Below are 26,405 nucleotides of genomic sequence, written 5' to 3'. Positions count from 1 at the left end.
TACAATATATGTTTTTTTAAATTCTCATTACGTATTATTTATTAATTAAAAAATATTAAACATAAATAAACTAAACCTCTCATGTGGAATAGATATCATGGACAATTGCTGGTGAAAAAAATATTACCAACATATCATTTTCTTTTGATGAAAAAGGATATGTCATTTTCTTGTTGAATACAGCCCGACATCCTAAAAAATAAAATAGAAGGATACACCAAATTATGATTTATTTATTTTTTTTAATTTTTGTGCTTTTTAGTTAAAAAGCAAGCCTTACATAGATTAAAAAAAGTACTAGCAATAGATAGTAGACTCTTGGCCTTGTTCGTGCCTGTTTTAAAAAATTGCTTGGGTTGAAAGCCATATGATTTTTAACCTATAATTATATTTTGCTAAAATTAACCATCAAACAGCAGAATTTTCAAAATCATAATAAAAAATTAATCAAATTTGGCAAACAGAAGTCAATTAAGGGTGGGTTTGGTTTGGTTTTGGAGGGGAGGGTTGGAAATGGCTCCCCTACTTCATGTATTTCCCTAAACGGAAAACCTAATCGGGTTCACCTAGTGCGGCGTCGTTTCGCGGGACCTCTTCGTCTCGTCGCTCGCCATTGACAACTGAAGTGTAAAATTCTGAGACACGGATTTCCAGCTCTCGTTCTCACTCTATCTCTAACTACGTTCTCCATTTCGTTCGTGAATTTTTTTTTTCTTCATATTTTCTTCAATTGTCGAAATAAAAATTATCCCTCTTCTATCCGTTCTATCATCGCCGACTACTGCCAATATTCTCCATTTTATAGCTTCCCATCTGCAATCCCGCTTTAAGAGGCACATAACGCACGTAAGCGCTGCAAATCTCTTTGCAAATTTCTTTTTATTGCATACTCATAAAGGCTTGAATGGATTTTATCAATAGAATGAGATGAAGCGTGTTCATTATGCCCATTATTAGTGGGCTGTGAGCTCCTGTGAACGATTTATGGGCTGTCTGGTCATTCTTTTTTGTCTTTAGTTTTGTATTGAATTACTTTTGTCTCGGTTGCTGGAAATTTGGTTGATAGACAAAGAGGATGTTTATTATGACTGTGATGCGATAAGAATGATCCAGAACTCTTCCTCAACCTCTGTAAAGACCACGGGGATTAGTCATGGGGTGATTTTTATGCTACGGGAACATGAGTTGTGAGAGGTCCTTGTGTTTTCTTCCTGGTGCAGGAGAAAGAAATTAACAATGGCTTTATAACCCTAAATTATTTTCAAGAAGACTTCCATAGTTTCTATTTTTACTCCTCTGTTCTTAGACAGATCCAGTCACTAAAAATTACCGTTAGAATTCTTGCTTACAGGAAACATGATTATTGCAATTTTGGGAAGTTGATATAGTTGCTGATTGTGAATTTATTTGCTTGATCATAAAAGAATTTAATTGGCTAATGCGAAAGAATTAAAGCATGAGTTGGCATCTGTAACCACCTGTGATGTATAGTTATTGAAAAGAAATGTTTCTTTCTCTAAATCTAACTTTATGATATATTTTAGTGTGAGAGTAGTGGTGTAAGGAGAATCTAGGTTGCAGGGAAGATCAAATATCTCAAGAATGGCAGAAAGTAGTACTTTGAGGTGGTTCTGAATGAGTATTCTTTCTCCTGAAGGTCCTCGTGGTTTCCTCTCTGCCAGATCCTAGGCATCCTACTTGGAATGGTTTGGGGACGCTGAGCTATGTAGCATGGATACTTCAAAAAAGTAAACATACCCATATCCGATACGTATCTGATACTTGTAGGATACTTCTGCATACGTATCCCATATTCTAACATTTGTGATATGATTTTTTTCAATAATTTTTTACTATATCACTTAAAAACTTGAAAAAATCACATAATATTTTAGTTAATTACTATAAATATCTTTATATTATTTTAAAAATTCTTATTTAAAAATCAAAATACCTATACTTATATCATAAAATGTTGAAATATATATTATAAATATCTCTGTACCCGTATCCTAAACTTTTTTAAATTTGCTGTATTCCCGTATCATGCCATATCGTATCGAATACTCATACCCGTATCTATGCAACCTAGATGCTGAGGACTAAGGACATTCCCAAGAAGCGCATTAGGTGGCCAACAACATACTTTTTGCCAAAGAGGACTGTTCCTGGGATGCCTAAGGTGGCTGCTACGTGTAAATGCTATATGATGAGTAAATGGGCAAAGAGATTCTGTTTTTGTCAGCTAGTGGATGTTAGGAAATAAATATAACAACTTATGTTGTTAACAGAAGTAGTGCCTTCAGGGTAGTGAAGTATAAATAGTTAAATACCCTACTTGTACTCTGATCAATGCGTCTAGTGAATAAAATATGCACGATTTCTCTCATTTCTTTCTTAATAGTGGCTCTTAAATTTTATACAAGGCACCTTCTCTATTAGCTTTGCTCCAGTGGTTGGGGGGTGTGTGTGAAGAAATCAACTGTCAGAATATTCTTAAACAACATATTGAAAAGATTCATTTATGTGACATGACCAGTATATTGACAATTGCTATTCTAAGTCTGACTTATAGCTATAAAGCGGCTATTCCTATTTTGAATCATAGTTATGAAGCTAAGTATTTTGGGTGCAAACTAAAACTTACTATATTCAATTTGGAGAAAGGACATTACCGTGGAGTGCATTAGGGGGCCAACAACATACTTTTTACCAAGAGGACTGTTCCAGGGATGTCTAAGGTGGCTGTTACGTGTAAATGCTGTATGATGAGTAAATGAGAATTGATATTCTGTTTTTTTCCCAGTTAGTGGATGTTAAGAAATAAATAAAACTTGTGTTATTAACTGAAGTGGTACCTTCAGGGTAGTGAAGTATAAACACCCTACTTGTATTCTGATCAATACGTCCAGTGAATAAAATACGCATGTGTTCTTTCATTTCTTTCTTAACAGTGGCTCTTAAATTTTCTGCAAGGCACTTCTTTGTTAGCTTTGCTCCAATGGGGCGGTGAAGTAATCAATTGTCAAAAGATTCTTAGACAACATATTGAAAAGTATCATTTATGTGACATGGACAGTATATTGACAATTGCTATTCTAATTCTGACTTAAAGTTATAAAGCGGCTATTCTAATTTTGAATTATAGTTATCAAGCTAAGTATTAGTAGAGTGCTTATCATTTCTTAACGTGCACACGTGTTGACTTTTATCTTCAATTTTACATTCTTTTCTTTGAATTTTAGAGGTGCTAAACCATTATCATTTAAACGCTTTGCACAAAATTGTGCCAGTTTTGCTCACCAGTTCACATTCCATGACATAGAAATTTGTGCATCCCTGCAGATCGTTTTGCTCATGGAACATGCACATTTTGGTGATGTTGCTGGGACCTTTTTGGGGTGGTCATCATAACTGGTTCCGTGGAATCACAGTTTAAATTCATGCTTCAGAGTATACTGCTTGCAATAAAAACAAACTTTCTAAAGCCACATATTTTATTTTCCGAATAATTTTCAGATGTCCGAAATTGACATGGCAATTATTAAACCTGAGGTATGGCACCTTTCCTATAAGTCAATGTTTATTGATGTGAGTCATACATGTCTGGGGTTTCCTTCTTTACTTCATTGTCTTCTGGGCTGTGCATTGGTTTTGTGATTTTATCTTATTTGGTTCAGTAATTTATTTGTTGTAAGCTTCAAATACTTTATTGTCATTACTTTCGCTAATGACTTTAATTTCTTCTAGGAACTTAACGCATATGTGCCTTTTTTAGTTTTTTGATTTTGAGTTTTCTTACAACATTGAATACTTTCCACCTCAAATGCCAAGTAGATTTTATACACATGGAAGTTAAGCCTATATCCTGTGTGTTTTTATTGACTTGTGAAACTTGAGAGTTTTTATTATCAGATAAGAATATGAAATAGCTTGAGTTTTAAATCTTGAAGGAATAGGTTTAGTGGTGATATGGTTATGTCTGACTTTCTTATTTATTTTCTTAAGGAAAAATTATAGGTTGGGACCATGCATTAAAAATTGATAGTGTGCGCTTTTATGGTTGATTGATTTAAATAATGGGGAGTTTCAGTGGTGATTAAATATGCACTCCTGTATTTCTTGGACATTTTACTTTATACGTTCCTTGCTAGTTGTCAAATATTAGTTGCGTTGATGCACATAAGCAACACATTTTACTTTCCAAAATTATAATCTCACCTTATTACTTTTTTTTTTTTTAAAATAATGCTAGGCATGTTAAGTCTCATTATGGCTCATGCAAATCCTTTATTTTCTTTCTCCTTAAACCCAAAACCAATCTTTTGTGTAATCTGTGATAACTTTCATGATTCCCTGAGATCCCATATTAGGCTATTTAGGGAAACAGAAGCCTTGATGAAACTGTGATTTTCTTATGAACATTTGTCAACTTGCCTTATATGGAAATACCCCATTGTCATGCTCTTATTTTAGGAGGTGTGCTCCCCAGAGAATTTTGTGGTTGCTTCTTCCACATTGATACTGAAACAATACTGGCGCTAATTTAAATTTTCAGATGACAAAAGCCTATGTCTGGCTTCAGATTTCTGATGGTTCCATTCAACAAGTGGAACAAGAAGTTGCAAAGTTTTGCCCTCTTATATGTCATGAAATAATACAAAAAGGGATGGGATCATCCAAGAATTGTGCCATATGTCTTCCTCAACGAGTTAGTCCTGTTCTTTTAAGCTTAATCCTTGACTATTGCCGATTTCATCAAGTACCAGGGCGCTCAAACAAGGTTTTACCTGTTTCTACAATACTTTAGTGTTGTTATCTTCAGGCGAGATAATTGAGCTGACGACAATGAATGTCAAGGATGATTACTTTTGGGTAGTTTTCTTGTCTAGGAACGAAAGTGCTTTGATGAAAAATTTGTTCGGATGGACACCAAAAAGCTGTGTGAGTTGACATCTGCTGCTGACAGCCTTCAGCTGAAGCCATTGGTTGATCTTACCAGTCGTGCGCTTGCTCGAATAATTGAAGGGAAAACACCTGAGGAGATACGTGAGATATTTCATTTGCCTGATGATCTAACAGAGGTGTCTGGTGCTTGTGAGAACTAAGTATGGCGCTTATATCTTCTTTGATTTTCAGTTTTCATTTCTCACTTGTTCTTTTGTTACAGGAAGAAAAATTGGAGCCTTTGAAAAACACAACTGATGATCCAAGGATCAGACTGTTGAACCGTTTGTATGCCAAGAAGAGGAAGGAGCTTAGAGAGCGTGAAAGGTTAAAGGTGATGGAGTTTTGTTTTATACTTTGCAACTCACATGCTACTATGTGTCACACTGCTGAATGTAATCCTTATCCTTTATTGACAATTTCATGTTGAATTGAGCGTTTGTTGTTGATAACTGTGCACATGTACTCTTGCACAAATATTCATGCCCTATAACGTATGAATGTTGATTTTAATTAGATTTATTCCTTGTGTTTCAGAATGTTGAAGTTGATGACGAGTGTGCAGATGAATGTGTAGATAAGCGTTCAGTTGATGACCTTTTGTCCTTTATAAATGGAAGTGGTAGAGGTGGATTTTTTTATTGTATCTTTTGTTTTATTGTGATTTTCAAGCTCAACCTTCACCTTGAAGAAGACCCGGTTGTACTCATTTGTATTTTTCTTCTTAATAAAAATCATTAGTTTATCAAAGAATGAAGGGCTAAGAGAAAACCAGTTTGACTGTAGTAAATCCCGTATGAGCCCAAAATAATCATGTTACTGTTGGCTATGACCACACCAACAGCATCATACAGACTATACCATTTTGATAAAAAACACCATTCTCCACCAAATTTAGGAAAGAATAGGTAAAGTGTTTTGGTTATTCATATTGGCCCCCTTCTTTCTGGAGAGTTTTAGGCACGGCTTTGATGCTGGAGTTTTAAAGTGTTAAACAGAATTTACACCAGTTTGGCCATAACATTTTTTGAAACTGCAGCTTACCTCTAAAGGAAAGAATATTTTAAGAGTTAAAAGTTGCAATCACTGACATTCTCACTTGTTACATATTGGATTTTGGAATTTGTTTCTAGGACCTGAAGTTTTAGTGAAATTCATGGAAATAAATTATATAGACATGAACTCCAATGAAAGAGAACGTTTGAATCAACAAGTACTATTATGATAAAGACTATTGTATGACCTTGACACAGTATGCGAAGTGATGGTTTTTGTTGCTCATCTCCTTGTGCGCATGTTATATAAGCCTTTGCCATTTAGTGGATTTTGAATATGTCAGTTTCTTTGAGGATTTGTTGGGATTTATAGCCTCTATTTTTTTCCCCGTCTTATATTTTATTACGTCTCTCACTGAGGGCATGGAATTCCGTCACAGATCCAAAGGGAATCAAAACTTCCAAAAATAAAAAGAAGAACCGGAGAAAAAAAGATCAACAGAAGAATTCTTCTTTAGAGGAGACTTCTGAACTTAAGGAGGTCAGTGTATATATTCTGTTGTCTTGCTGTTTAATTAATTTATTGTTTTGGGTTGTATTCTGTTGTGCTTTATTGAACACAGTAAATGCTCAAAATCATCATTGAAATTCTGTTTTTCCTTTTTTCCTGAATAGGAATCAAATGGTCATGACATCAGATGCCAAAGTGCTGAAGCTGATAGAATTGGTGAGACCTCAAATTTGCATGATACGGAGAATGACACCCTTGTTCATAAGGCTGAGTTTGATGATGGTGAGATAGACGATGAGATCGATCCTGCACTACAGGAAAAAATTGACAGGTGGAGCTAATTCTTTGTGCAATGCTTTAGTCAGGCAATGTTCATTAGATTTTATTCTGGCTCGTGGTCATTAAAATTGCCCAATGGCTTTTATCTAGAACATATGGTATGCGCAAGACAAGAATCTAGAATTATGAAACTGTGTGCTGTGATTATTAATTCTGTTTTCATATTATCCATTGCTGGTTGAGCATGGCATTACGAGTTGGCATTCTTCTTGTGGGACTGGGAGACATGACAATGACCAAATACAATTTGTAATGATAAAGTGGTGTTTGTATCCATTACAGTGCATTTACAGATGTCACGAAACTGAATATAATAAAATGTCACACATGCAGCGTCTGCTTTTACTTTGTACTTTTGCAGCCTGGTACCTGGTTTTCTCTTCAATGTTATATATGTTCATTGAGTTGGCCCAATTTTCCCTATGCAAAGGTTTTTCTCAGTCTCTGATGCCCGCAGTTATTATTATTTTAATTTAATGCTTTATTGTATTACAATTATTTAATTTCATATCTTATTTTTACCCTATTATCTAATATATTTATCACATTTTTTTAGTTGGTTTCCCTATTGGTGTGTTCGCCTTTTTTATAAATTTCATTTTAGGTAAAATAAGATAATAATTTGATAGAATAGATGTTTGCATGATTGTTAGGGATGCCAGAATAATATCGGGAAAGAATGAATATATGATTTATTCAGATCTCTCAAGAATTCATAGCCTGCTCTTATAGGTCCTCCATCTATACATGAGGCTAATGTACACCTATCAGTCACCCTATAGAGACCCTTGACCTTAAAGGTTCTTCCTGGAATAGGTGCTAGTGTTGAAGTGAGGAAACTACTGTTGAAGTGCAGGAAGACCTTCCAATCTAGCATGTTCCCACTTTTTTGTTAATGGGTGGGAACTGGGATGTTTCCTTCTTTGCACTACCTTCCTAGTTATTATTTCCTCATGCTATGGCAGGAACTAAAGTTGGAGTAACAGAGATGAGAATGTTACGATGGATGTGCGGACATACACGTAAAGATAAAATTCGAAATGAGCACGTACATGAAAAAGTGAGGGTAGCACCTATTGAAGAAAAATGGTAGAAAATCGGTTGAAATGGTTTGGGCATGTGCAAAGAAGACCATGGGAGGCACCAGTGAGAAGAGTGGAACATATAACTTTGAGCCTGATTAAGAGGGGTAAAGGAAGGCCTAGGAGAACACTCTTGGAAGTTGTTGAATGCTATTTCTTAATTAATAATATTCCTAAAAACTTGATAAATGATAGAGCATAATGGCGTCTTGCAATTCATGTTGCTGACCCCACCTAGTGGAATAAAGGCTTGTTGTTGTTGTTGTTGTTTGTATGGCAGGAACTGCGTTTGAATCATCCACTTATAGCAGGCTTTTGCTTACTGGAGGCCCATTTTCAGCTTCTTTCTTTGACAACAAAAACAAGGGAAATGATGTATCCTCTGGAATCATCTAGTAATTGTACTCACATGCAGCCTTCACTACTTTTCTTGATGACTGGATGAGGCACGGAATACTTAGTTGCAGGCTTTTGAAAAGAGTAACGAGTGGGGTTCCTTCTGAAGGGGTTAAGTTTTAGATAAACCTGGTCTCTTACTGTGAACTCCATCTCAAATTTGTGTTTGGCTGTGCAGTTTCTGTCCACTACCCCGTTTCTCAATTCACCAGCCAAGTAAGGAAGTTGGTTAGGGTTGGGATATGGTGCCATGCCTATAACTAAGTGGTTAGATGTGTTTTTTGTATCACAATTTAGCCAAAGGAAGCAACTTTGGCCATCGAGTATCTTCCTTCTTCATCCTTATCTGACGGCAACCTATACTAATCCAATTCCTTTACAATGGGGATAATGAATTTGTTCTTGATTATCTCTTCATTGAGCCTTCTATAACCGATATAAAACTTCCCAGTTGGGAATGAGTTAGGTGGCCTCACAACAAGATGATGCATCCTATTATGGGACCCAAATTGGGGAGAAGCTTGACTGTTGAGCATGCTTGATGACACCCCCATGGTGTCCCAATTCCCATTGGTCATCAGGTGATACATGTTTGATGCCACATCCATCATGTATGTCTCATGCACAGACATTACATCTAGCATTTTCCCTAACTCTTGTGTTATACTCCATTATTGGTCGCATAGACTCAATGATGGTGTTAAAGTTGAGCCTATTCTCTCATCTTCGCCCCCCCCCCCAACAATTTTTTTTTTTCTCTTTTTGTGATCAAGTTCCTGGCTCCTAGGGGCCATAAAGGGTTCTGAGAAAGGACAAATGTATGACTACTATTCAGATCTCTCAGCACATATGTCCTTATAGGTCCTTTGTCTATGCATGATTCTAGCTACTTTAACTAGTTATTCTGTTACACAATCGTGCTATTTAAATAAGATACTAAAATCTTATTTTCATGGTACCTTTTGTTGCAGGGAAGTGGAAGATTTTAAACGCATATTGAATTCAGACTGGCCAGAGAGGATGCAAGAACTTTTGTCTTCATCAGGGCACGAGAGGAAAACAATTTTTTTTTCCACCAATGGGACCAGTTTTCTAAGGCGACATGACTGTATGACTTGCGTTTTCTTGCTTTGATATTTTTATTTTCACGTGATTATGCTTCCTAGCTTAACTGTTGAGATCTTAAATATCCTTGTGCTTTTAATTCAGTTTTAGCTGAAAAGTGATTGGGTACATAGATTACTTTGATCCTTGCTTTCCTATTCCTTTTCAATATTCATTTCCCTTTCCTTTCTAGGTTTTGATCTACTTGAGTTGATGACATGGTTTAGCATTGTTTCTGAAATTGTGCACATTAGTCTGTACTCTACACTCCTGTGTCGGGTCTAGAGTGACACTGCGTTATACTATGCCCTACCTATAGATCTGTTTTTCTTTTCCAGATCTAGTTATACATCTTGACGTGTCATTATTGCTGTTTCTGGGCGATTTTATATATTTACCTTCTGAGTATGGCCTAATGAATCTTTGAATATTCCTAAATAGAGAGATGGTATTATCGTAAAAAGCTCTTGAACTTCATGGATTAAAGACTTTCGGTATGTAATTTGGCACTTTAGCATTAGCACTTTTAACTGATGCTTCTATGTTCCTGAGAGATAGGATTCCATGTATATTTCGTTGGTTGTGGTCGTGTTATACACAACTTTGATTCTTTTCCATGTACAGGACTGGACTCGTGGAAATGACTCCTCGCAGAATGGCCGAATGCGGCTCGACAATTTTGAGAGATGCTGATAGGCGTAGAAAAGTGTTTCATGTCAGTTATTATAATTTATTTTATTCTTTGGAGTTCGCCGGTGGTGCTTGGCCCAGTTGCAATTTGATTCTAGGGGTATTCTGTTGTACTTTATGGGAATAAGAATATTATTCTCCGAGCTTTGTATGAGTTACATTTATATCAGCAGCTCACCGAGCCTTTTAAATCAGTTACTCTGTCTGAACTCTGAATATCTAGTTAATATATTTTGTCCCCTTTTTGTGTTGATATCAGAAATATTGATTTTAGGTTGTCAGAAAGGTGTAATATTTGTTTATATATATATATATATATAAGATATAGATATATATTGTGTGTATACATATTTTGTATTTATATGCATATATGTTATCATGAAAGGCTTTAGGTTGTCTAATTTTGTGCGTATAAGTGCATACATTCTGACAATCCATCCATGTGCACGAGATTAGATATTACATCTACCATCTCCCCTGACTCCTGTATATACTCAATGATGGATTTAAAGTTGAGCCTCTTCTCAACTTCCCCCCATATCTCTTGTTCTGGTCAAGTGCTTACCCTTGGTTGGGATTAGTGTTCAAAAGGGAATATAGTAGAAATCCAATTGATAATGTCCTGCTATTCAAGAGAAGCTAACCGAATAGACAAAGCGCCATGCAATATATAGCTTTAATATAAGAATATGAGATGAAAAGATAGTCAAGTGTCTTGGGGATCTATCACCCAAAAGGTCAAGAAGATGTTCGAGTGATGAGCTTTCTTTTTTAGATTCAAGTGATGAGCTTTCAATATCTTAAAGGAGAATTACATATAGGTTTTACATAAGAAAAGTAATTACTACAAGGTCGATTAATAATTGAATTAAGGTTATTGACAATGCAATTAGTTGTCAATGGTTTTAATTCAGTTGTCAATAAACCTTATAGTAATTAATTTCTTAATATAGGACTTTAACATAATTCTCCCCATTTTAAAAGTGATAAAGATAGATGCAACAATTTCTAGATGAAAAGAAACTGTATAAGAGGTAATTGTATTTTCTAGAGTATAATTCCAACACCATGGAGATTATCTATGGAGGGATTATAAAACTATCTAACAAGTGATCTATTCTAACTTAAAGATCCCACATCTCAAGAGTGACAAAAATAACAAGCCTGAAGACCATTTTTTCTTTTAATTTTTTTTCCAAGAGTGCCTGATATCTTGTATTAAAAGGTGGAGCAATATCACTTATAAACAATTTTTTTAGGAGTAAAATCGCCCTTTTATCAAAGATCCATCATTTGCTAATGTGAAATAGTTATGGGACCAACAAACAATGTTAGCAAGGTATTTTGATTCATTTTGTTGCCATTTCGTTACTAAAATCAAGCTTTGTCCTGTCACTTTCAACTCTTGTAGCCCACATCATATGGTCAAAATGCTTTGTTATCACAATGTGTGGGCTTTACAATTATTTCACATCAATAGATAACAAAGAAATTGATGGGTCTTTGATAGAAGGATGGTTTTGCTTTTGTAAAAATTGTTCAAGGGGAATTGCCCTACTCTTTAATATAGGGTGTTTAGAATTCCTGAAAAAAAATTAGGAGAGAAAATGGTCTTTAAGCCAAAATAATATTATGTAATTCTTGGGCAACAGTTAATTGCATAAAGCTATCAATCATGGTGGTTAATTAAGATGAATCACCCATTTTCACGTGCATGAATTCCTTTTTATCTTTTGGATAATCTATGTACATGTATTCTTTTATTGAATATGACTTTATTCAAAGTATGAAGTTTAAATTTTTAATATTAAGCCACATCTTTAATTGGAGTGAACAATAATTCTTTCTCACGGAATATATTTTCTCACTATTCTTGCCTAAATTTCTCACATGAAATGTTATGTTATTCAAATATGAGTAGAGTTATGCCAATGTAAGAAGTCTTATATCGGATAAATTTAAATTTAATAACTAATATAAAGTAAAAGAGAAAGATTGAGCATTGAGGTTTTGAGTTAAGACATGGCATCTTTTAGCTAATCTTGCTTGTTTCTCCTCTCCCTCATTCCCTGGCAATCACTCCTCATTCTTAACAAATGGTACTAAAACCTAGTTTTAATTGAGGCTTGTAAGTCCATTACTTCGCACACATGTGAGTCTTAAAATGAGACTGGCCTAACTATAACAAGGATTTGTGGGTATCACACCATTTAAAGCCCATAAAATAGGGTTAACCCTAAAAGATAGAAACTTGTATAAATTTAAATCTTGAGATTTTGAATTAAGATATAGTGTCCTTCTACTATTATTGCTTGTTTCTCCTCTACCTAGATTAACATCAAACAAATATTGTCCACATATAAGTTTTTAATGAAAAAGGATATATTAATATTATCATTACATGGACTGGACACCATTCCATAGAAATAACAACAAATTGCCGACAATTTTTTAAAATGTTTTATAGTTAAAAAAGCAATTTAAAAAAATGAGTTAGAGGTCATTTTTTTTCTTGAAGTTTTCATGTCAGATTTGTGGGTATCCTGAATTTGATTTTGGATCATTTCTCTCCTAAAACATTTAAAAACAAATCCATTTCTACGATGTTGTTAATGCGCTTGTTAACCAATTTTTTTAAACAAAAAAATTGTACCCGCAACACTCTATGTGGCATTTTAATGGATGCCCAATTAGAATTTAATAAAGGTTAAGGTATAAATTCACTCTTGAATTTTTTTTCATAAGGTGTTATTGATATCTTAAAGTTTTAAAAAGTACACTATGCCATTCACCATTTAAAAATAATGTAATGTTGCCTAATTTTAATAGAAGTAAACGTTTGACTATTAATTGATTTTATTAAGTTTAGGTGGCATGTCCACATGTCATCCACATCTTTTTTTTTTTATTTTATTGAAATCTAAGTATATAATTGGCAGTTACATGTCATATTATAAAAAAAATAAAAATTAAAAAAGAGGAAGAATCAGATATATTGGCTCTACTTCCTCATCACAACCCAATCCTTGGTCAACATGAACAAGGAAGCAATACCAAACAGACACAACAAATCAAGAACATTGAACTAGAACAAAATATTTGAACAAAAATGAAAAAAAATCACATCTAAAAAACACAACTACCAAGCCAACCCTGCATCTTGAAATTGTCAGGGTCGATGGACCTTGCATGTCGAAGATTCTTCCAGTTCCAATATTGAAGTTCGGTCAAGACCAAAAAATATTGTTGAGGGTTTGGTTTGATTTTTATATAGGATGGGTGAATCTGAAGTCATAAGAAGATTACTATGGCCAAGTAGAGAAAAACCAAAAGAAGGATATGGACTTCATGCTTAGATGATCTAGACTGACTAAATGGCTTTGGATTTTGAGTGGTTAATGATATCGCCACCCTTTGTGTTTCATTTCTTCAAAGTGATGCGTGAGATCAATGCGATGAAAGAAAATAAAAGGATTTTTACCCAGAAAATAAAAGGAGGGTAAACAAAAATTTGATCTTGGCGTTCAGATCAACGAAATACCTCATTGGAGAATGGCCCGAAACCCATTGTTAAACCATCATCCTCATTGTCCTCGTCATCCCTTTTTCCAATCCCCAATCCTCTGCTTCCAACCTTGCCTGATACTTGTCTCCCTACTTCCTCCTCTAAACTCTTTCCCCTAACGCTACTTTCATCGCCTTCTTCACTTCATTAATATCCATCTTGCATCTCCTTTCACACCCATACTGGACAGCCTTTTCCATTTCCTCAAATCCAAGCTCCATCACCATCCCTTTTTTCTTTCCTTTTTAAATTTTAGACTTGGTTTTTAGATTTGGTTTTTTCTTTTTATTTTGGTCGTGGTTTGCTGATTTTTATTTCCCTCAAGCACATGGATGCTACATATGCCAAGTGCTTAGCCAACAAAACCTTTCAGAGTCAAATATAACTCATTCACTATCAATAAATATAATCCGTTGAGATTGGGGCATTGTTTTTTTTTTTTTTTTGAAAGGTCAGGGGAAATATTGCACTTTTTAAGAATTAAAAATACTAATTGCCCCTCATGCAATATTTTTGAGGTGGCTTTTCACTTTAACCCATTTAATAATGTCACTCGTATTCTTGGAGTATTTGTTTAGGAGTAGCTAATATTTTAAACTTAATTTTAAGTCATTTTCTTATTTAAACATTAAAAAACCTAACCGCATGTGTTTTGTCATTCAAACATTAAATTTAAGTTAGTGGATACTATGTGTGTGTACGTATAGTGTCATAAATTTTTTAAAAATTCCTCAATCATATAATAGTTAGAAATTAAATTAAAAAATTTCTCCATCTGTATACTTGGTAGCCAGACTTTTTTTTTTTTTTTTAAGTACCCTCACTCTCTCAATCTTAATGTCTTGCTTTCCCTACATTGCCTTAATCTCAAAACCTTGCTTAGTTGCAAACAAGCATTTGCTTTCTCTTACAATAACTATAAGGCTTTGTAGGCTGTTAAATATATACATGAAGGAATTTTTTTTTTAAATTTGAGTTAGACTACCAAATGTACAAATGAAGGAATTTTTATAATTTAATTTTTGATTGTGATCTAAAAGAGGAATTTTTTAATGTTTAATTGGGCAGCCACTAGGATGCCACGTGTACATATGCGTGGGAATGACTTACTTAAATTAACATTTGTCTGTGAGAGAATTTCTTAAATAGATTTGGCGTATTATATTATTTATAATTTATTCAATTAAAATACTTAAAGTCATCTAACTAAAATTTTGTATGAAATTATTTTAAAGGATTTTATTTTTATAACAAAATGTGTATTTAATTTCTTACTTTTTTTTTACTATCATTAATTTTAAAATTAATTTATATTTAATATCATTTAAATGTTATATTTTTATTAAATAAATCGTAAATGATGTGATATATTGAATCTACTTTAAAGTTTGTGATGAGTTAATGGCATGACAGATGAGGTTAGGTTTCTCTTAACATTAGCTGTCCCTAAACAATTACTTCAAGGGCAAAACTGGCATTTAACTAAGATGCCACATGACATGACAAGGCACGTGTATAGTTTTTATCCAAAAAAATTTGATTAATGTGTAGGGCGATAACAAATAGGTTTATAAACTCTTGAAAAAAAAAATGATTCAAAATAAAATTTAAAACACCAGCAAAACCGACATGAAAATTGGAGTTCAAGAATCACCCAAAACCCATGAAATATTATATTGTTATTATTTTTTATTTGCAAAATATATTTTATAAAATATTAATTTTTAAAATAATAAAATAAAAACAATTTTATACAGTAGTCTCATGATCCTTAGCCCTTCCTTGCTTTGGCTTTGGCCCAAGGAAAAGCCTATTTAAGTTCAACTTGTGCGACGTCGTTTCACGGAACCTCCTCGTTTCGACGCTCGGCCGCCATTGACAGCGACTCCAACTGAAGTGTGAAGTTCTGAGACACAGATTTCCAACTCCTTCTCACTCTATCTCTCCGTTTCTTGCTTCTACCAACGTTCTCCATTTCTTTCTTTTCCTCTCTCTTTTATTTATTCACATTTTTTCATTGTCGAAATAAAAATTCTCTCTCTTCTATCCTTTCTGCCATCTCCGACTACGCCAATACTCTCCATTTCAAAGCTTCCCTTGTGCAATTAGTTTTTCTGCTCTAAGAGGCCCACAACTCACGTAAGCGCTGCAAATCCCTTTACCAATTTCTTTCCATTGCATACTCATACATGGCTTGAATGTATTGCATCAATAGAACGAGATGAAGCGTGTCAATTTTACCCATACTCATACGATTTATGGGCTGTCTGGCCATTCTTTTTCCTTCTTTTATTTTTTGTATTGAATTCTTTTCGGTTGCTGGAAATTTGGTTGATAGACGAAGAGGATTTTAGTGATTACTGTGATGCAATAAGAATGATCAAGAGCTCTTCTTTAACCTCTGTAAAGACCACGTGGATTTGTCATGGGTGGTTTTAATACTACGGGCACATGTTATAAGAAGTCCTTGTGTCTGCTTCTGAGTGCAGGAGAAACTAGCAATGGCTTTACAACCTTAGATTATTTTCAAGAACAATTCCATAGTTTTTTGTTTTCCCTCCTGAGTTCTTTGACAGATCCAGTCACTAAAAATTACAATTCGAGTCCTTTCTTAGAGGAAACATGAGTATTGCAAACTTGGAAAATTGATATGGTTTCTGATTGTTAAGTTATTTGCTTGTTCATAAAAGAATTTAATTGGTTAATTCCAAAGAATTAAAGTATTAGTTGGCACCTGACTACCTGTAACCAACTGTGATGTATGGTTATTTAAAATAAATGTCTCCTTAAATCTAACTTTATGAGATATTTTGGTAAGAAGAGTGGTGTAAGGAGAATTTAGGCTGCAGGGAAGATCAAATATCTCGAGAATGGCAGAAATGAGTACCTTGAGGTGGTTCTGAACGAATATTCTTTCTCCTGAAGGTCCTTGTGGTTTTTTCTCAAGATCCTTAGCATCCTGCCTGGAGTGCTTTGGGTGTGCTGAGGAGTGAGGACATTACTGAGATTCTTGATTATGGAAATGGGGGTTGTTATGGCAAGTTCAGAGAAGCACATTAGGTGGCCAACAGCGTACTTCTTATCAAGATGACTGTTCTAGAGAAGCTTACTGCCTAAGGTGGCTTTTAAATTTTCCACAAGGCACTCCTTTATTAGTTTGCCTCGGGGGTGAAGTAATCAATTGTTAAAAGATTCTCAAACAACTTATTGAAAGTATCATCTTGTGACATTGATTTATAATCATAATAAATGTGAGTGATGAGAAAAGACGTTGTAAAATTAGTGAATAAAAATTAGTTAGTAGCCATTAGCGGGTAGGGGCCTAGCCTATAAATAGATACCTACTTGTAATTTAGATTGTGTGGTAATATGACTTTCCCATGAAAGAGAATACCAAGTGTCATCGAGAACCTCTAGCCTCTCTGTTCTTCTCCCTTCTCTCCTTTGAACTCTCTCTCTCTAAGTCTCTTCTTCTTCCTCTTCTCTCTTCCTCTCTTCCCTTTCTGTCACAATTACAATCATCTATCAGCGGCATAAGAGCCAGCCTATCCTTGGCCATGATACGCCCTTCCTTCCAGAATTTGAATGACAACCAAATGTGGCTTCGTCAGTGGGGTGGGTGTGGAAGAATTGAATGGATTTTTTGGCATCCACTCCATTCGATTGAAAATGTCAGAAAAGTATTTGGTGCTTGCTTTGTAGATGGGCTCAAGCCAGAAATTGCAAAGTTAGTGCATCTCTTCAGGCCACTTGTATTATTGGAAGCAAGAAGTCTTGCCCGCATGCAAGAAATATTGTTGTTATAGTCTCACACAGGCTTCTCAAGGTGGAGGCTGATCATTTTCGTCGTTAACCTTTAAATGCCTCAACATGATAGAATCACAGGAAGTGACAAGAAATCAAAGAAGAGTTCTCGATGTTTGCTTGAGGATGAGGAACAAAATTGCACATAGTCCCTTGCAGGGACGGATCTAGAAATGAATACCTGGGGGCGCCATAAAAAAAAGATTACAAGAAAGTTGGGGGGGGGAATTAATTTTCACATGTGGTATAAATAAAAAATACCCATTTTACAAAGAAAACTTATATCATGTGCTTGCCCCCTTGTGTATCTGTCCCTGGTCCCCAAATCTCGTTGTAGGTTGCCCCTTTAGTTTTGTTCATTGCAAGTCAGAGTTGATAGTGCAAAGGCATCCGACAGAACAACTACTTGAGGTTGGAGAGGCTTGTGGCACTTGTGCAACCTATATCTCATGTCATCACAATTTTCACTTGAAAACCCAGCCTCCACATGTTGGTGAGGTGCTTGAGGGAAGCTTAAGAAGGGTAAGTGGGTTGCCATCATCACCATTGTCTTCTCTGATTTCCCTGTTGCAGTTTTTTTTTTTGGGTCCTCCAAAGGCATTGTTGCTGTCTGCCCCATCATTTCTGCCCACTTTTGTCTTCTCATCAACATGTGTGCTCCAGACACATTTAAAGATTCTAAACTTCTCAAAGCTGCAGAACTTGGGCGGAACTCCCGAAACAGCAAGGACAAGTGAGTGTAAGGTGTGTCAAGCTCCAGGATCTGACAGGTGGTTGAGTGTTCTGAAGTAAAAAGTTCAACCAAACAGTTGGCACATATCTCTTTGAAGCTTCAGTGGGTTTCTCTGGGGGTCTATACACGTGGAAGCATGGGTGGAAGACAGATACGCTCCAGCTTAAGTGGGTATTGCATGTATTGTCTCATGGGTAGATGCCAGCTATCATCAATGATCAATTCATGGATTCATAGGTCAATTAAAAAGGTCAATATCATTTGCATGGACCTAACAGTAATAATTAGCAGCAGTTTTCAGAGTTTAGTGCCTACATTCTTTTGTTTAATTCTTAAAGTGTACCCTTTTGTTGCTATACATGACCCTTGAGGGCAAGGGTCTCTTGGGAGGGGGTTTTGATGTATAATCATAATAAATGCGAGGGAGGGGAAAAGATGCTGTAAAATTAGTTCATGAAAATTAGTTAATACGTAGTAGTCATTAGTGGATAGGAGCATAGCCTATAAATAGATGCCTACTTGTAATTCAGATTGTGTGGTGATATGATTTTTCCTTTAATGAGAATCCCGAGTATTATCCAGAACATCTAGCCTCTCTTTTCTTCTCTCTTCTCTCATCTTAACTCTCTATCTGTCTCTCTTCTTCTTCCTCTTTCTCTACTCTCTTCCTCTCTTCCCTCTCTGTCACAATAACAATCATCTATCAGACATGAACAATATATTTACAATTGCTATTCTAATTCTGAATTCTAGCTATAAAGCAGCTATTCTATTTCTAAATTATAGTTATAAAGCTAAGTATGTTGGGTGAAAACTAAATCTTACTATCTTCAATTTGGAGTAGTAGAGTACTTGTCATATCTTAATTTGCAGACATGCTGGCTTATTATCTTTAATGTTACATTCATTACTTTGAATTTCAAAGGTGCTAAACCATAGTCATTTAAACTCTTGCACAAGATTGTTCCTGTTTTTCTTATTGGCTCACATTCCGTGACATAGAAATTTGTGCATCTCTGCAGATACCCTGCTCATGGAACATGCACATTTTGGCAATGTTGCTTGAACCTTTTTGGGGCGGTCGTCTTAAGTGGTTGCGTGGAATTGCAACTTAAATTCATGCTTCAGAGCATATTGCTTGTGACAAAAAGAAGCTTTCTATAGCCACATAATTTTATTTACCAAATAATATACAGATGTCCGAAATTGACATGGCAGTTATTAAACCCGAGGTTTGGCACTTTTGCTATAAGTCACTGTTCATTGGTGCGTGTAGTTAAATTTACATGGAAGTCATACAACTCTGATGTTTCCTTCTTTATTTAATTATTTCATTGTTCTTTGGCTGTGCATTGATTTTGTTATTTTATTTTATTTGGTTCAGCAATTTACTTCAAGTAAACTTCAAATAATCTATTATGATTACTTCAACAAGTGACTTTAATTTTGTCTTGGAACTTAATGCATATGTCCCTTTTTATAGGTATTTGATTTTGAGTCCTCTTACACAATTAAATACTTTCCACCTCAAATGTAATGTAGATTTTAAACATCTGGAAGTTTAAGTCTGTTTCTTGTGTTTTTATTGACTTGTGAGACTTGAGAGTCTTAACCATTAGATGAGAATGTGACATATCTTGATTTTTTAGATCTTAAAAGAACTGGTTTAGTGGTGATATGATTATGTCTGATTTTCATGTTTATTTTCTGAAGGATGAAAATTATATGTTGGAACCGTGCATTTAAAATTGATAGTGTGCACATTTATGCTAGGCTCTCATTATGGCGCATACAAATCCCTTGTGTTGCTTTTTCTTTAAAGCCCAAACCAATCTTTTGTGTGATCTGTGATAACTTTCACGACTGCCTAAGATCCTGTATCTAGCTTTTTGGGGAAACCAAAGCCTTGTTGAAGCTGTGATTTTCTTAAAAACGTTTATCAACTTGCCTTATATGGAAATACCCTATTGTCAGGCTCTTATTTAAGGAGGTGTGCTCTCCAGGGAATTTTGTGGTTGCTTCTTTCACATTGATACTGAAACAATACTGGTGCTAATTTTAATTTTCAGATGATAAAAGCCTATGTCTGGCTTCAGATTTCTGATGGTTCCGTTCAACAAGTGGAACAAGAAATCGCAATGTTTTGCCCTTTTATGTGTCATGAAATAATACAAAAAGGGATGGGATCATCCAAGAATTGTGCCATATGTCTTCCTCAACGAGTTAGTCCTGCCTTGTTAAGCTTAATTCTTGATTATTGTCGATTTCATCAAGTAGCAGGGCGCTCAAACAAGGTTCTAACTATTTCTATAGTGCTTGATTATTATTATTATTATTATTATTATTATTATTATTATTATTATTATTATTATTAATTTATTTGGGTAATTGAGCTGACAACAATGAATGTCAAGTATGATTATTTTTGGGTAGTTTTCTTCTCTAGGAACGGAAGTCCTTTGATGAAAAATTTGTTCGGATGGACAGCAAAAAGCTGTGTGAGTTGACATCTGCTGCTGACAGTCTTCAGCTGAAGCCATTGGTCGATCTTACCAGTCGTGCACTTGCTCGAATAATTGAAGGGAAAGCACCTGAGGAGATACGTGAAATATTTCATTTGCCTGATGATCTTACAGAGGTGTCTGGTGCTTGTGAGAACTAAAATGCCACATAGGTCTTCTTTGATTTTCAGTTTTCATTTCTCACCTCTTCTTTTGTTCCAGGAAGAAAAATTGGAGCCCTTGAAAAACACAACTGATGATCCAAGGATCAGACTTTTGAACCGTTTGTATGCCAAGAAGAGGAAGGAGCTTAGAGAGCGTGAAAGGTTAAAGGTGATGGAGTTTTGTTTCTTACTTTGTTGCTTACGTGCTTGTTGAATGTAATCCTTATCCTTACTTGAGAATTTCATCTTGAATTGAACTTTTGTTGCTGGTAACCGTGCACATGTATTCTTGTACAAACTTTTTGCTCTAAAATGTATGAATTTTGATTTTAATTAGAATTATTTCTTGTGCTTCAGAATGTTGAACTTGAAGATGAGCATGCAGATGAACATGTAGATGAACGATCAGTTGATGACCTTTTGTCCTTTATAAATGGAAATGATAGAGGTGGATTGAGCTAGTCTTCCTCACCCCCCCCCTGCATGTATCTTTTGTTTTATTGTGGTATTTGATCTTCATCTCGGAGAAGACCCTATCCTACTCATTCGTATTTTTCTTCTTAGTGCAATTCATTATTTTATCAAAGAAAAAGGGTTAAGACGAGCCAGTATGACTGTAGTGAATTCTTTGAGTCAAAAATAATCATGTTACTGTTGGCTATGATCACACTGACAGCATCATGCAGACCATAGCATTTTGATGAGAAAAACACAATTCTCCACCAAATTTAGGGAGGAATAGGTGAAAGTATATTGATTATATATTGGGCCCCCTTCTTTCATGAGAGTTTTTCAGCACAGCTTTGATGCTGGAGTTTTAAAGTGTTTAACAGAATTTGTACCAGTTTGGCCTGATTTTAAACTGCAACTTTCCTCTAAAGGAAAGATTGTTTATAGAGTTAAAAGTTGCAATCTCTGATATGCTCACTTGTTACATTTTGGACTTTGGAATTTGTGTCTGAATTTTTAGTGAAACACATGGAAATAAATCACATGAACTCTTGTGAAAGAGAACTTTTGAATCAACAATAAGTCACCTTATGTGTTACAACTATTGTACGGCATTTTCTCATTGAATCTTTGAATGAGCTTGACACGGTATGCAAAGTGATGGTTTTGTTTCTCATCTGCATGTATGTGCATTGTATAAGCCTTTGCCATTTAGTTGATTTTTAATACGTTGAGTTTCTTTGAGGATTTGTTGAGATTTATGGGCCTCCTAGTGTTTTTTTCTGGTTTATATTTTATTACATCTCTCACTGAGGGTTTGGAATTCGATCACAGATCCAAAGGGAATCAAAACTTCCAAAAATAAAAAGAAGAACCGGAGAAAAAAAGATCAACAGAAGAATTCTTCTTTAAAGGAGACTTCTGAACTTAATAAGGAGGTCAGATATTCTGTGGTCATGCTGTTCAATTTACATTTTTTTTTTTGGTTTTATGTTGTTTCTAAATGAACGCAATAAATGCTCACAATCATCATGAAAATTCTGTTTGTTTCCTTTTTTATCCTGAATAGGAATCAAATGGTCATGATGTGAGATGCCAAAGTGCTGAAGCTGATAGAATTGGCGAGACCTCAAATTTACATGATGCGGAGAATGTCACCCTTGTTCATAAGGCTGAGTTTGGTGATGGTGATATAGATGATGAGATTGATCCTGCACTACAGGAAAAAATTGACAGGTGTAGCTAACGCTCTGTGCTGTGCTTTACTCAGACAATTTTCGTTAGCTTTTATTCTGACTTATGGTCACTAAAATTGCTCAATAGCTTTTATCTGGATCATATAAGATGCACAGAACAAGAATGTAGAATCATGAAACTGTGTCCTCTTAAAATTCGTTCTATTTTCTTTTTATCCATTGCTGGTTGAAGGTGAAATTACGAGTTGACATTCATGTTGTCAGACTGGAAGGTACGACAATGAACAATAAAATTTGAAATGATAAAGTGAGGTTTGTATTCATTACAGTGCATTTACAGATGTCAAAAAGCTGAATATAGTAAAATCTCACTCATATAGCATCTGTTTTTACCTTGTACTATTGTGAGCTGATATCTAATCTTTTGTATGATGTCATATTCACAATGAGTTGCTTAAATTCTGCCTATACAAAGATTTTGCTCATTATGTGATGCTCATGATTATTATTATTTTAACTTAATAATTTATATATTATGATAATTTAATTTCACAATTTTTTTACTCTATTATCTAACATATTGATGATCTTTTTCGTTGCTTTCTTTTTATTTATGAATTTTATTCTAGGTAAATCGGGATAATAATTTGATGGAATAGATGATTGCATGATAGTTAGGGATACTAGAATAATATTGGGAAAGAATGAATGTGTGACTGTTATTTAGATCTCTCAATAATACATGGGACCCTCTTATAGTTCTTCCGTCCTCCATCCATGCATGAGGCTAATGGACACCTATCAATCACCCTATAGACCCTTGATCTTTATGGTTGTTCCTGGAATTGGCACTGGTGTTGAAGCACAGGAAGATATTCCTAGGGTAGGATTTTCCCATCTAGCATGTTCCCACTTGACTAATGCCTTTTGTCATCGGAAGTAGGACCACCGTCCTGGCCATTATTTCTTCATGTTATAGCGTGAGCTGCCTTTGAATCACCCACTTACTAGCCTTGTGCTTACTGGCCCTATTTCCAACATGTTTCACAAGACAAGCGAAACAATGTACACTCTTGAATCATCTAGTAATTGAAGCTTGTATGCAGCCTTCATCTTGTTTATTTTTAATGAATGGATAAGGCAATGCTTGGTTGAAGGCTTGTGAAGAGAGTAATAGATGAGGTTCCTCTTGACAGGTCGAAGTTTCAAAGTCTTCTACTGTAAACTCCGTCTCAATTGTTTGTTAGCCTACTGCACCATTCTGTTTTGAACCTTTGCAATATGTTTGAGCCTTTGCAATATGGTGCTCATGTGTCTGAATCGTAACTTGTTGGCTATAAAATTTCTGGTCACTACCTCGTTGCTTGATTCACCAGCCAAGAAGGAAGTTGGTTAGGGTTGTCATGCCTATAGCTAAGTGGTAAGATGTGTTTGTTGTATCACAATTTAGCCAAAGGAAGCAATTTTGCCTATGGCTTGGGAAAACCTCTAGTCATACACCTCAAGCAACATTCCAACATTCTATGTGGCACTTCCATCTTTCCATCAATTTGTTGCTGAGAGGAAGAAGAGTACCGCAATTGGAACTCATGCAGCTTGAATAATTCTCTACAAATCATTCCAGAAAATGGGGATTTCTGTCTCTGACTTTGCTCATAAGAGAACCATGCAACTTAACTACATTGTCCATGAAGGTTTGAGCTAACTCTTGCTGTATATGAGGGTCCAAGTGGAATGAAATGGGCAGCCTACTAAATCTATACATGACCCCTAAAATTGTAGTTTTAGACTGCGACTTTGTCAAGACTTTAATGAAATCCGTAGCCAAATGTGACCATATGTGCTTATGGGAGTGGTTGTATCAACCTTGGAATAGATATATTTTCGTATTTAAACCTTCAGTATGTGCTACAATTTTGGTCAAAATTCCTAACCTCCTTGAGGTCATTCCACTAAAAAAGGTTGGACAGAGAAGGTTGCTTGCAAAGGCTGTAAGGTGCCCTTCGTATGATAAGACAGCCGCGCGACCACTTCTTGATGCACAGGTTTCCATCACAGAACGCTGTTGAAATTTTGAAAGGTCTAGGGCAGGCATTGATGTCATAGTCGTTTTAGGTTTGGTGAAGGGTCTCAGCCTCTGGGTTCCATTTGAAGGCTTCATTTTTCTTCAACACGTTCGCCAAAGGCTTATCAATTATCTCACACTTCATTTCAAGTCTGCAATATAGTACCAATAATACACAACCATTTCAGCATCTAATCTGTGACTCAAGTGTTTCCTGATTCTTTCCGAGATGGTGTGATAGTAGAGCCTCTACTGAAGTCCATTGCTCTTGTGAACGCCTCAATTCAAGACGTCACATCTAGCATCTCCCCTTTCTCTCGTGTGTTGTTCTCCATTATTGCTCGCATCTACTCAATGATGGTGTTATAGTTGAGCCCGTACTCAACTTTCCCCATTTCTCTTGTTGTGATCAAGTTCCTGGCACCAAGTGGCCAAAAAGAGGTCCGGATACCAGATTGATATCAAATTATTGAGAGAGGACAGATATCTGACTACTATTCAGATTTGTCAGCAGCAGTACGTAGGTCCTTCCTATGGGTCCTTTGTCTATACAAGATTCTAACTACTATAACTACCCTGTAACTAGTTATTCTGTTATAGATGATGCCAGCTAAGTACGTTGACACATTTGCACTATCGTGCTATTAAAATAGCACACTAAAATCTTATTTGCACGGTACCTTTGGACGCAGGGAAGTGGAAGACTTTAAACGCATATTGAATTCGGACTGGCCAGAGAGGATGCAAGAACTTTTGTCGTCATCAGGGCAAGAGAGGAAAACAATGCTTTTTTCCACCAATGGGACCAGTTCTCTAAGGCGACTTGACTGTATGGCTTTGTTTCCTCGCCTTGATATTTTTATTTGCACGTGATTGTGCCGCCAAGCTTAACTGTTGATATCTAAATATCCTTGTGCTTTTGATTCAGCTTTAGCTGAAAAGTGATTCTTTTCCATGTACAGGACTGAACTTGAAATGATTCCTCACAGAATGGCCGAATGTGGCTTTACAATTTTGAGAGACACTGATAGGCGTAGAAAAATGTTGTGTCGGTTATTTTCATTTAATTTATTTTATTCTTTATAGTTCATTGGTGGTGCTTGGCCCAGCTGCAGTTTGATTCTGGGGTATTCTCTGTATTTTATGGGAATAAGGATATTATTCTAAGCTTTGTATGGGTTGCGTTTATATTAGAAGCTCACTGAGCCCCTTGAATCAGTTACTCGGAACTCTGAATATCTAGTTAATATGTTTTGCCCCTTTTGTGTTGATATCAGAAGTATCGATTTTAATTTGCCAGAATGATGCTTTATGTATGCATGCACGTACGTACGTACGTACGTTGTGTGGGGTGTATTTTGTGAATATAAGATGGATTATTTTGAATGTGCTTTCATATTTTAGATCAAAAAATAAAAATAAAGGATAAAACTGACATCACTTATTGCTGTTTGAACTAGCTGGATGAAAATAACCATGCAAGAAAAATTTCAGAATTCTTTATCAGGGAAGAAAAAAATCAGACTTCTTTTGGCAACCTGCCTTACGAGCTACCTAAACACGATGGTAGAGATGTTCAATGCTTGCGTGAAAAGTCATTTTCTGGTGTTATTGTGATGAAGTGGCTAGTATCAAGTAATTTGTTTGTTCAGCTAAATCTCATGTAAGTTGACTTCTTTTTTAAATAAATTGCATATAAATTTTAGCACAACAATATTGGAATGATAATTGCTGCTGCTTTCTTTTACCCCTGAATAGTAAAGATACTTTAACACTCAAGAATGCTTCGCCTGAGCACATTGGCCATCATGCGCAGCAACCTCCAAGCTAGAGTTTCTTTTTTCTTTTTTCTTTTCCTTATTT

The 26,405-nt window shown here is 35.4% G+C and overlaps 2 protein-coding genes across 15 annotated transcripts; both read left to right on the top strand.

Moving 5' to 3' along the window:
- Positions 1–512: 512 nt before the first annotated feature.
- On the top strand, positions 513–10,317 carry LOC129290599 (SKP1-like protein 21). Of its 11 annotated transcripts, none has more exons than XM_054927419.1 (11): positions 513–846; positions 1,658–1,748; positions 2,093–2,182; positions 3,346–3,555; positions 4,559–4,783; positions 4,893–5,084; positions 5,171–5,281; positions 5,485–5,575; positions 6,383–6,483; positions 6,618–6,784; positions 9,242–10,317. In XM_054927419.1, the coding sequence occupies exons 4-11, from the start codon at positions 3,520–3,522 to the stop codon at positions 9,402–9,404; spliced, it is 1,086 nt and encodes a 361-aa protein (XP_054783394.1). In that variant the 5' UTR covers positions 513–846; positions 1,658–1,748; positions 2,093–2,182; positions 3,346–3,519; the 3' UTR covers positions 9,405–10,317. The 11 variants fall into 11 exon arrangements, 7 of the variants coding, with proteins under 7 accessions (XP_054783394.1, XP_054783392.1, XP_054783395.1 ...); XM_054927417.1 differs by having other exon boundaries at positions 1,545–1,748; XR_008588454.1 differs by lacking the exons at positions 1,658–1,748; positions 2,093–2,182 and adding an exon at positions 8,155–8,275 and having other exon boundaries at positions 9,242–9,380.
- Positions 10,318–15,488: 5,171 nt separating this feature from the next.
- LOC129291101 (SKP1-like protein 21) lies at positions 15,489–25,928 on the top strand. Of its 4 annotated transcripts, none has more exons than XM_054928256.1 (11): positions 15,489–15,768; positions 18,133–18,416; positions 19,189–19,398; positions 20,236–20,460; positions 20,613–20,804; positions 20,890–21,000; positions 21,189–21,279; positions 22,116–22,219; positions 22,351–22,517; positions 25,235–25,371; positions 25,505–25,928. In XM_054928256.1, coding segments are annotated over exons 3-11 (1,065 nt in total). In that variant the 5' UTR covers positions 15,489–15,768; positions 18,133–18,416; positions 19,189–19,362; the 3' UTR covers positions 25,507–25,928. The 4 variants fall into 4 exon arrangements, with proteins under 4 accessions (XP_054784231.1, XP_054784229.1, XP_054784230.1 ...); XM_054928255.1 differs by lacking the exon at positions 15,489–15,768 and adding an exon at positions 15,788–17,955; XM_054928257.1 differs by lacking the exon at positions 15,489–15,768 and adding an exon at positions 15,788–17,955 and having other exon boundaries at positions 18,127–18,416.
- Positions 25,929–26,405: the final 477 nt, after the last annotated feature.

This window comes from Prosopis cineraria, unplaced genomic scaffold, assembly GCF_029017545.1.
Source record: "Prosopis cineraria cultivar Desert tree isolate PC_DT_omini unplaced genomic scaffold, ASM2901754v1 PC13, whole genome shotgun sequence".
NCBI lineage: Eukaryota > Viridiplantae > Streptophyta > Magnoliopsida > Fabales > Fabaceae > Prosopis > Prosopis cineraria.
Note: the sequence above shows the minus strand (reverse complement) of the source record. Positions and strands in the feature narration are given on the sequence as shown.

Excerpts from the sequence above, each read along its gene's own strand:
- LOC129290599 (XM_054927415.1), top strand. The coding sequence starts at position 3,520 with ATGTCCGAAATTGACATGGCAATTATTAAACCTGAG. Across the intron at positions 5,085-5,170 it reads TGCCTGATGATCTAACAGAG|GAAGAAAAATTGGAGCCTTT; the intron begins GTGTCTGGTGCT and ends CTTTTGTTACAG. Across the intron at positions 5,282-5,484 it reads GAGAGCGTGAAAGGTTAAAG|AATGTTGAAGTTGATGACGA; the intron begins GTGATGGAGTTT and ends CTTGTGTTTCAG.
- LOC129291101 (XM_054928254.1), top strand. The coding sequence starts at position 19,363 with ATGTCCGAAATTGACATGGCAGTTATTAAACCCGAG. Across the intron at positions 20,461-20,612 it reads TAGCAGGGCGCTCAAACAAG|GAACGGAAGTCCTTTGATGA; the intron begins GTTCTAACTATT and ends TTTCTTCTCTAG. Across the intron at positions 22,220-22,350 it reads CTTCTGAACTTAATAAGGAG|GAATCAAATGGTCATGATGT; the intron begins GTCAGATATTCT and ends TATCCTGAATAG.